Raw genomic sequence first — 10,615 nt, forward strand, 5'->3', positions numbered from 1 at the left:
CGAAATCTCTTTTGTTTGTCCATCCAAACCACCACTCTGTGCAGTTCCCTTGCTCTCTTCTTGTCCAGAGCCTGGGGATGTGTGTGTAGGGTAGGCCAGTTACGAAATGTACTGATGTCGCATGCTGTAATCTCTGCTAGATGTTGTAAAAACTCGTATGCCAATGGTTGTGTTGTTTCTTGGCCTAAACCCTAAGAAAAGTTGAATAAACCCTAAACCCTAAACCCTAAACCCTAAACCCTAAACCTAGGAGAGTCATGGAGATGAGGAAATGCCTAGGAGAGTCATGGAGATGAAGGAGGTCCCCTCGGTGCCTTCGGTGCCGATGTATGTCTCGACATTCTGCTTCTTGGCCTCCTCCATCTGTTGCTCTCGACTCTGAGCTCCATTCGCTCAGAGAGTCTTCAAACAGGTCGCGTCTCGCCTGCCGACATGTCGAGCGGATGGCTTCAGCGATAGCGTCGGGGGTGCATCCCCCCTCAGCTCTGCAAGCATGAGCTGTCCTACTACCACTGGATAACGCTTCATGAAGCTCTTCACTCTCTCAACGAGGTCGGCGGCCGCTCCTCGACGTGGCCTCCAGAGCGCTCGCCCTGCGTGTATTGGCATGATCTCCGATACAGCAGGTTGCGAACGCTCTCATCATACTGTAGTACCATACTTCGAAAGCTGTTTCAACTGTACCAACCCTTGCTCGCAGCTTCCTCCGGTCCCCTTGTGCTCCCCCTACGCGCCGCGGATGTGCATGCCTCGGGAAGGGGCCCGGTGCCTCGGGAAGGGGCCCGGTGCCTCGGGAAGGGGCCCGGTCCTAAACCCTAAACCCTTTCTTGCCCATCGCGTTTTGAGATTCTTTACTCCCTATCGTGCCGCCGCTGTGCGGCGTCGTCTGCGGTCTTCACATGCTTTCAGGAATATCTCTTGGTCTTGTTCTGCGCGGATCTCCTTGAATTTGGTCTCAGGCCTTGCGAAACAAGTGTCTGAATGGGGTTCCCTGAGGCATAAAACAACAACAACGTTTTTGTTTTCAGCGGTATTCAAACCCCCGGATGCTTGCCAGCCGATAATGGCCATTGCATTGCTACAAACAAGTAGAAATGGAATGATCTTGGTAAGAGATCAGCAAGTTGATCATATGACGAGACCTGGTCCGGAACTTGAACTGCTGAGCAGTAAACGAATTGGATTGTTTTGTTCACTCTCATGCGCAGAACGTGAAGAAAGCACGAAAAATGACAAATCTCTGGACGTGGGCAGAGAGTGTATGAAGCTCAGCTTCTGTTTGATGAATTCATCATCAGGTGCCAGTGACTTGGCGAAATTCTTGATGTATTGAGTCTTGCCGAATGGTTGACTTCTTGGAAGGGATGCAAGCTTATCCTAAGAAATTGGGGAAATCGCTGTTTCCCCACGTTGCCAACATTGCGTTGTATGCTTCCGATTCTAAATACTCATTCGCGCCGCATGCCAGGCTCAATCCGTTTCAGGCTAGTATTTTGACTAAAGTTTGGAAAGGACGTCACGACTGGTGAGGCGGACCTGTCGATGCACCTCATCGATCAAGGGACGTGAAATGGCAAGGAGGTGAAGGCAAGCGGTGGAGATGCTTGAAGGAGCGGAGAAGATGCTGCCAGGTCAAGGATGGCATGCTGATCTGCAAACCGTGTTCCAATCTTTGTGGCCTTGGGGCGGTTTGAACGGCCAGCACCCAAACGAGCAGCTGGAAGAGGAGGAGGAGGAGGACCTAGGCGTTTGGGAGGACGATTTACTCCCTTGTGTATCGCCCGAGGTGTTGGTGCTTGAGAAGAGAGATCGTCCTCTCCTTCTGCTTTATGCCGACGAGAACGAGCAAGACAACAAGGTTCTTCGCGAAATTGCCAGATGCTATCATGACAGGATAGATGTCTTCACCCTGCCGTCGGACAGAAAAGAGGTTTTACAGCACGTGGAGCCGTTTCTTGTCGGACAACCCTCAGCCCAGGCTCGAGCGATGTTCATCACCCAGCATGGAGGCCTCTGGCATGCGTTCTCCTATGATGGAAGCTTGATCTTCGAACCCCTCGCTCTGTTCGTTGCAGCAAACTTACACTCCCAAACGTGCCCTGCTGCCTACCTGCGACCAGGAGGGTTTGTGCGACATCTCGTCGAAGGATCACAAGGAGAAATTCTGGGGGAGGGTCCGAGCCAGGAGGGTCCTTGCCTCCTGCTCGTCACTACCAGGTAAACATGCGAGCAGTGATCGCTCCATCCTCACTGTCTCTCAGTCTCGAGCCTCCTGACTGGTTCTCAAATGTCTCTCGCATCTTCCATCCTCGTTGCAAGTTCGGCTTGGTATGCGAAGCTGTGTTGAGAAGATGCATGCACGTATCTGACAAGGCGATTGATCCTCGATCTCCTTCCAACCCCTCCAATCAGTCGTACATCCTCCTCTTCCTCCTCCCTTCCCTCGAGTGGCAAAAAAAGGTTGGAATTCCAGGCGCAATTTCTTCAGCTCTCTCTTCAGATCCCAAGGCTGTACAGTTCCGAGGCTCTTCGGATGTTCAAGCTGTCTGTGGGTTTCTATCTACCATGATGATGGAATGCAGAAAGCGAAGAAAAGAGAAAATGGTGTCATTCTGCAACCACTCAGATTTAACGCTGACACTCGAAACTGCAGAAAGCCAGATCTTGTGCAGATGATGACTCTTGGGTTGGTATGGTGTACAAGTATGGCTCAGACTACCTCCGGAAACAGCTCCGCGAAGCTTGTGTGTCGAAACCGGAGGTATTGAATGGCGATAACAAAGATGCCATGCTCATCAGTGACAGTGGCAACACTCGCTTGTACATCGACTTGAGTCACAGCGGTGTAGAGCGACCGGTCAGAGCCTTTTTGCTATCCAGTTTCCTCACCTCTATCCAGTTTCCTCACCTCTATCCAGTTTCCTCACCTCTATTCTGTTTCCTCACCCCTCATGTTGGCAGCAATGGAGCACGTACTGAGAGAGCATCTCGCGTGTGGATCACGTCCGAGTGAAGGTCTTGCTCTCCAGGACATCTGGAGGAAGGTGCTCCCCCGCTCGCGTTCTCTTTTTTCCTTCTCATCGCATCTCAGGGGCTTCCTGAGGAGATCCGAGGGCGGCTATGGGCCCAAGGTGAAGTACCACGTCACTCTATCAAGAAGCTAAACATGTTGAGCAAGCCGTGGGAAATGCAGCCATGTTGAACCAAGAACACTACCATGAGCATATTGTTGTTGCCCGTGACCTCGTGGGCAAGGGAGCGTTCATGGATCGAGCGTCCCGAGGCAAAGAGGAAGGAGAACTTGAGGATCACTTGCGGCAGATCACTCTTGACTTGGAGCGAACCTTCCCTGGAATGTATTTCTTCTCCAAGAACGGTCCCTTCCACCAAGACCTACGCGAGGTGTCTTGCGATTGGTGTGGTCTAAACGCACTGACGTTGACCGTCAAGGTTTTGTTTGCTTTCTCTGCTACTCGACCAGATCTCGGTTACGTGCAGGTACTTCTGCTCGACTCGTCTGCTCGGTCCTACACCTAGTCTCAATCGTGCTTTCTGTCTCCCTCTTCCTTCTTCTAATTTGCCAGCCTTATACATCGTGATCGTGACGGGGTTCAGGGAATGTCACATGTGGCTGCTCTTCTCCTCCTATACATGCCTGCATGCTCGGTGAAGCTTGTTGTTTCCTCTCAGGAGAGGGTGACTCCCTTTGTGCTTGTTAAGGCCTACATCGCTCTAGTTAATGAGCTCGATAAGTTTCACTTCAAAGACTTCTTCCTGATTGTGAATTGCTTCGATGAATTGACGTAACTGACTCAATGGCAGGACGTGAAGAGAATCGGTTGCCTGATTAGGTGTCTACTCTTTCTGAGAGTTCTTCTCAGATCGTTACTGTGCCGCCTTTCATGTTGTTCTCCTGGAGCACTCTTCCAAGCTGGCGTGCAAGTTGCGGCAGATAGGAGTGGATGCAAGGTACAGGGATGAGGCTGCAGATTGAGATGGTTGAGCAGAGCACCAGGCTATATCTTCTCAAGTGGTGGATGACCGCCTTCGCCTCGGTCCTGCCCCTTCAAAAAGCATCCAGGAATGCTTGAGACAGCAACGACTCTCTAGAGTGAACTCCTCGTAGGCTATGGGATATCTTTCTCATCCAAGGTTTCTCATTCCTCGTTCAGTTTACCGTCGCATTCCTTTGCAGGCAAGGCTTTGCAAGTTGTGCTGTTTCTTTTTGAACTTCCGCTTGTGCAGTTTCTCGAAGCAGTTAATGCGATCAGATCTGGAGCAGGTCAAGAAAACAGTCTTGACAGACAGCACTTGAAGAGATGTGACAGGCACTTTCCTTGTTGACGCATGTCGAAGAAGTCGATGTCGACATCGAAGCTGTGATACAGGAGGCGATGAAGGCAAATGATACAACCAACTCATGTTGAGGCTGCTGAACCATCCGTCTCCATCTTCCTCTGTTCTCAAACAGGTTGAAGTGAATTATGAAGAATTTATGGAGCTCGTGGAGAGGGAACGAGTGGTGGCAAGCGAGAAGGGAGAGGTAAGTCAAAGACAGCCCGGGCAGATTTCATTCAAACTTCCCAGCTGGTGGAGGTAGGGAGAGACTTGCCTGCCAAACGAGGTACCCGAGTATCGCTCAAACCGGAACTGCGCAGCCAGGGAGATGGAACGGTAAGCTTGGCTTCTGCGTACGAGATCATCACCAGCGAGTAGATCACCGAGGTGAACGAGGAAGGCACTTGCGTGGTGACGTGGGACAACGGCAACGTTCACTCCTGTCGTGTCGGTCTCTTTCAAGAGTTTTGGCTTCTAGGTGATGCTCCATGTTCACGACTGCTATGATGCTGACGGAGATGTCACAGCCTTGCCTGATTAGCCTTCAAGAACCTCAAACGCCACCCGACTCATCTCCTCGACTCCTTGTCAATGTCGACGTTTCTACCAGCTATCCTTTCGTGCATACAACATGTAGCAGAGACACAAGAAGTTGATAGCTGTCGGTACACCTGGAAGAACATAGTCTCATGATCACGTTAGATTACTCGATCACAGGTTTTGTATGCTTGGATCATTGATGCTATGTGTCTTTTGTTTTGAATTGCCGAGAGTGATGGCAAGAGCTACCATCACAGAAACAGCTCTCCACACTTCAGCCTGTCATAATGGGAGGGCATGAAACCAGGCTGAGCTGCTTGCAGTTGAGACAGGCTGGACCACATGCGTTCTCGCCTAGGATAGATCATAGTCGTTCGCCATGCCCCATCCTCCTTTGCCGATGCGGTCACGGTGAAGCGTGACTCTGCCCCGGACAGGCGCTACATCGTGCCCGGGCCCGGTGCTAGAGTGACCAGTCGGTACCTTGCGCCTGTTAAGGTTTAGTTAGGGGGTTTAGGGGTTCAGAAAGGTCGTAGTTGATGAGTGAAAGTTTTTTTTGTCTACATCTCTCCAGCACCTCTGCAAGAGTATGTATCTCCCGGCTCCAGATCGCAATGCATCAAAGAAGATCGAGATCTCCGGGGAATGGAGGCCGGCGGCCACCCTCACAGCATTTGGATCATTGTGATAAAACAACGTTTGAAATAAATGACTCTGTAAATAGAAGATGGTGCTGAAAACCATGCGTTTTAAACAGCGAAGGGGCAGTGCAACAGACATGAAGCTTTGGAGTCTAAAAATAGCTCTAAAATGTTTTATGAATGGAGTGGTGTCTCTCTGGAGGCCACTGTAGCAAGCTCTGCCACTCAACAAGCACAGCGGATCGACAATTTTATTTCTTACTATGTTTTAAAATAGTTCAACCCCAACGATTCGTTCTTATATAATACATTTTGATACCCCTCAGATGCGGTTCCCTGCCTCTATGTCACCCCCACCCCGCCTTCGAATAGGAGTTTCCTGCCTTCTTGTAGAATGAATTCATTTTTAAAAGCCCTACAAAACAATCCAGTACGCCATAAAACTCATTTAGTACTACGTAAGCTCTACCACAAGGTTTGTTATAGGTACCAAGATAGGGAATTTAATAACTTATTTTGTTTCTATATGTATTATTTTGGTAGCAGTGGTATTCAGCAGTTTTAAAACGAGGACTAAAAGTGAGGTTGAAAACTTGCGTTTTAAATCTCAAATCCACTGCCCGTCTCCTCACTCTATTGCTGCTCTCATCCGGGTTTCTTGCTGCAAGCTGTTGGATCTTCTTCGCTTGTCTCCTTGATCTTCTTCGCTTCTTTCTGCCACCTTCTCTCAGTATCCTCTTTCAAAGATCTCTTGGCCCAGAACTCGTCGCCTTCGCACACTCGTTCAGGATTGCGCCGTGCTTGTTCGATTTGTGCCTCGGCTTGTTTTACATCTTTGATTCCTCTTAGTGGGATACAAGCTGTGCTTCCTTCTAATACGCTGCTCGACTTGACTTGTTACATATTTTGACCGCACGATCTGAAAGTGTCAATCACCTACCTGACGAAGGCCAACACCTTTCATCTCACGCAACAACGTTGCGATGCAGCGTTTAGTAAACTCATGCTTTATTGTCTGGGTGCCTTTAATGTTTTCCTTCCAATTTCTGATTTGCAATGCAAGCGCAACTCATAAATTATCTCGAATGGACATCGATGTTAGCAGTGCTGAAATATTGGGTGAAGTGCAGCAATTGAGATTGGTTCAAAATCAAATAAGGGAACTCGAAACGGTCAATGTACAATTAAGGAGAAGATTGCATGCTGCATCCTCTGAACAGAAATGCTTGAGTGAGAAGCTGGTGTCACTTGGATTTCTAGCTTCCGAAGACGACTCCGATGGTCAAGCACATTTGCGATTGCGTGGAGGAACCAACGGGAAACGGAACATGGCCTGCCCTCCCGAGCTATCTGTTTCGCAACTCTGTAGAGGCGTTGCACTCAGATGATTGCTGCACAAGGTGTTCTTACTGTACTCTAGGTATATTAGCATATCTGAATCTTTTTAGTCTGAATGAAAGTGATATCAAGTTGTGTTGGAATTTTCCAACCCGTAGCCTTGCATCGACTTCCCTTCAGTGTCCAGTCACGTCACTGTGATGATGCCGAAAGGGCGACTTGACTTGGCCATCTCAAGTCGACCGTACTCGGCTGGCTCAGTAGTGCCATCGTCCAAAGGCCGGCGGATCAGATGGCAGGCTTGGAATTCACATGTAGTTGGAGTAAAGATTCTTGCTAGCATACAGTCTTGTAGCCTATCGGGGCTCTGTCATGTGCTCTTCAACCAGCCTCGCTTTCAACTCACTGCCGTTTGCCAGGGCTTGTCAGTTGGCCAGCCGGGCACAGCTGTGGGTCACGCCGGAGCCCGGCGGCGATCGGCCGATCGCCGAGTGACTCGGACTCCGACGGACGGTCGGGCCGCCCCGCCATGGCCCGGACCGGCGCCGTGCTGGCTTGACAGTAGTGAGGGGGGCTTGCTCATCGTTGGTGGTGTCGGCTCTTGAAGGGCGATGGTGGGAGGGGCAGGTGGGTGGACGAGAAGGAGGGACAGAGACAAGGCAGGAGGAGGGGAAGATGCAGATACGACAACAGTACATCAAAAGCCTACAATCGGCCAAGATAACAGCTCGGCACAGGGCAACTGAGAAGGAGACGCCTGGAATAAGCCGCGGCTCCTACCCCAGAACTTAAACAGGGACTGTTGCTGATCGATCGAGGATGATGGCTCCGCAGCCATGGCCGAGACATCCTCTGAGGGACACAAACCTTTTCAACCAGCGTGAGGTAACTGACATGAGAATGAAAAGATGAGGCTGCTCTCCTAGAATATTCGTAATTTGGTGTGAGACAACAAGAGGCGTGCTAGAGGAGGGCTGGGGCATAGAGGATGCTCGTACCTGATATTGCCTGTATTTCTTCTCAGCCTATCCGAATGGAATTGAAGCCGCTCAATCCTGGCATCACAGAGCCGTACGGTCAAGCAGCGGTACGAGAGGAGTGTAGTGGCAGACGGCTCGAGGAGGCTGACTTGGTGTGTAGGACCCTCAGGCGTCTTCGCCGAGCAAGAGCGTGACGGGCGCCTTGAGCGAATCTCGAGCGATGAGCCTTCACGACAAGTTCTCGGGATCGGCCGCAGCCAATGAGCTGAGCAGCGAGAGGACCTGCATGGAGCCGTGGGCAAAGAAAGAAAGGTCGCTGCTCTACCTCCGACTTGCGGAGCAGCTGATGCCTCGTTCAGACTGCAGAGCCTGCAGGGCATCAACCACGGAGAGTATTCCCTCGATCCAGCTGCTCCCCACCTGGTCGAGCGCGACGACGGACAGCATCTTCCCCTGCACCCTCACGATCCGCATGCGGGTGACAGAGCTCGCTTGGCCCCCGCGGCTGTTCCTGCAACGAACCACGACATGTCGTCGTCGAGGTCTGGCCCACCTCGCCGCTGTTTCCCACTGAAATCCTGTGCCAAGCAGGAAGGGAGTGCTGCGATGGCTGAGATGCTTGGGAGGAGGAAACGACTCGGGTCACAAGGAGACAGAAGCCAGGCTTCAGCAGGAAGAAACGTTGGCCTTGCGGCTCAAGGTGCAAGACCTGGAGCAGAGGCTCCAACAGGCGGAGGACAAGTTTACAGCTGCTCAGAACGAGGAGAAGTCGCTCGAGCGGATGTCAAGGTGAAGAGCTCGCGTGCTTGCTTTCAGGGGCTGAGCTGCTTCAGTCTGCGAAAAGAGATTCTCGAGCAAGTGGAACTCAAACTTCGATCCGAGATGTTGCAGAGAGAGCAACTTGAGAAGCTGGAGGACGAGCATCGAGCGTTGACGGAACAAGTGGTGAAGCTTCAAGACCAGGTGATGGAGATGCTCGCGAGCTTTTACCTCATCCTCACTTTTGCTCTCTCAGCTCCAGTTGACGGAGGAAATCCAGTCCGATCTCACGCAGGAGAAGAGCAAGGTGCAGGCGCTGCAGTCGCAACTTGCATCAGCCAAGCAGGAGATCCGAGAGCTGGTGCTCGGAGCCTTGTTGGTAGTCGCAAGCTCACTTGCTCTCCAGAAGAAATCGCAAAAGGACAGGAAGGACATGGAGGAGGAGGCGCAGGGAAGCAAGTACGAGTCGCTGCCCTCCCTCTCCAAGGGCCGCTGGCTCCCCGGTGATCGTCGGCGCCTCGCCTCTCGCACCAGAGGAGACGACCTTTTCCTCGTCTCTTCCCCGCGATACACAATCGTCAACAAGCGCTCCCGAAGCTGCAGCAGTGAGATATGTTGATTGCTTTTGTGCTTCGACATCTCCTGCTCTCCTTGTTCCCTCCTCCTAAACATGCTTCCTCCTCCTCCCCTTCCTCATGGCTTCCCAGGCACTCCCCGCGTCATGCAGATCGAGGTCTGTGAACACTGCGGGTATCGAGGATGCAAGTTAGTTGCTCTGTCCTCTTCCTCCTTGTCCTTGTCCCCATCCATCCCCACCGCCCCCTTCCCTTGCTCCCCCACCCTCTTTTCCTTCTGTTCCCCCTGCTCCTCCTCCTTGTCCTCTGCTGTCGTTGAATCGCGGGCAGCAACCGAGTTGAGCAGCGAGGAGAACATCATGCCGTCCATTGTCCTCTGCATCCTGTCGAGCCCCCTGATGCTGCCACCACGGACAACGCTCAGCCACAGGAGCAGAACAAGCAGCCCAGCGAGCAAGATAGCGAGCAAGACGCTGCGACTGTGGAGGAGGCGATCCCGGACTTCCAGATCGGTGAAGGAAGGGAAAGAATACTGCAAGCCTCTGATACGCTTTTCGTCCCTCCCTCTCCCTCTCCCTCCTCTCCCTCTCCCTCTTCCTCTCCCTCCTCGCCCTCTCCCTCTCCCTCTCCCTCTTCCTCTCCCTCCTCGCCCTCTCCCTCTCCCTCTCCCTCTCCCTCTCCCTCTCCCTCTCCCTCTCCCTCCTCTCCCTCTCCCTCTCCCTCTCCCTCTCCCTCTCCCTCTCCCTCTCCCTCTCCCTCCTCTCCCTCTCCCTCCTCTGCTTGCAGATGACGAAGAGATTTCCTTCAACGACGTGCTTGTCTGCGAGATCCCAGAGCTCCAGGCGATTTATCGACATTTTCGACAGCGCTGACTGTCATGCAGGTGGAGGAGCTGGAGGTAGACGTCTCCCTCGGACCGTCTCCTCCTCCTCCCCTGTCGCTTGTTGAGGTACCGCAGACCCATCCGCTCCTTCCCCTTACGCCTCTGAAGCAAACGGAGGCCTCGCCCTGGTCTCACAAGTCGCAGACAAGCTTGGTTGGAGCGAACGAGGGCGAGAAGGAGGAGGGGAGGAGACGAGGAGGGGAGGAGAAGCAGGAGAGCCCCGCGAGGGGGAGGATCATCGACCTCTTCACTCCCGAAGAGCTCGAGGCGAACCTGGAGGCTGCCAACAGAAACTTTGACCTGCACAACTACGCCAACCTGCCATCGTCGGGGTGGAACAGCCTGGGCTGGAACATGGCGGCTCCTCTTTCTCCTCCTGCTCCTCCGCTGCAGGACGAGAACATAAACCCGATGAGCTCAGCTGCCAACGAAGGCAGTGTGCTCCTATCTGGTCATCTGTTCCCGCAGCCTTCTCGCAGCAACGAATGGATCAATGAGAGCATGGTACAGCTCCTCCTCCTCCTCCTCCTCCTCCTCCTCCTCCTCCTCCTCCTCCTCCTC

General features: G+C 52.5%; 3 protein-coding genes across 3 annotated transcripts; all 3 read left to right on the forward strand.

Moving 5' to 3' along the window:
• Positions 1 to 1,621: 1,621 nt before the first annotated feature.
• On the forward strand, positions 1,622 to 3,994 carry GUITHDRAFT_122671 (hypothetical protein; the record flags this gene model as incomplete). The annotated part of the gene is made up of 11 exons (XM_005818044.1): positions 1,622 to 2,217; positions 2,262 to 2,604; positions 2,654 to 2,843; positions 2,962 to 3,044; positions 3,092 to 3,131; positions 3,179 to 3,402; positions 3,451 to 3,498; positions 3,616 to 3,666; positions 3,721 to 3,780; positions 3,823 to 3,838; positions 3,882 to 3,994. The coding sequence occupies 11 exons, from the start codon at positions 1,622 to 1,624 to the stop codon at positions 3,992 to 3,994; spliced, it is 1,764 nt and encodes a 587-aa protein (XP_005818101.1).
• A 2,172-nt stretch (positions 3,995 to 6,166) lies between these two features.
• On the forward strand, positions 6,167 to 6,963 carry GUITHDRAFT_156672 (hypothetical protein). Its single transcript, XM_005818045.1, has one exon. It carries the CDS (start codon positions 6,605 to 6,607, stop codon positions 6,905 to 6,907), a length of 303 nt encoding a protein of 100 aa, XP_005818102.1. The 5' UTR covers positions 6,167 to 6,604; the 3' UTR covers positions 6,908 to 6,963.
• A 927-nt stretch (positions 6,964 to 7,890) lies between these two features.
• GUITHDRAFT_122672 (hypothetical protein) lies at positions 7,891 to 10,043 on the forward strand (the record flags this gene model as incomplete). Its single annotated transcript, XM_005818046.1, has 10 exons — positions 7,891 to 7,944; positions 7,998 to 8,149; positions 8,197 to 8,379; positions 8,429 to 8,626; positions 8,671 to 8,800; positions 8,853 to 8,957; positions 9,003 to 9,099; positions 9,304 to 9,346; positions 9,502 to 9,683; positions 9,958 to 10,043. The coding sequence occupies 10 exons, from the start codon at positions 7,891 to 7,893 to the stop codon at positions 10,041 to 10,043; spliced, it is 1,230 nt and encodes a 409-aa protein (XP_005818103.1).
• Between the last annotated feature and the right edge of the window lie 572 nt (positions 10,044 to 10,615).

Source organism: Guillardia theta, assembly GCF_000315625.1.
Source record: "Guillardia theta CCMP2712 unplaced genomic scaffold GUITHscaffold_400, whole genome shotgun sequence".
Taxonomy (NCBI): domain Eukaryota; class Cryptophyceae; order Pyrenomonadales; family Geminigeraceae; genus Guillardia; species Guillardia theta.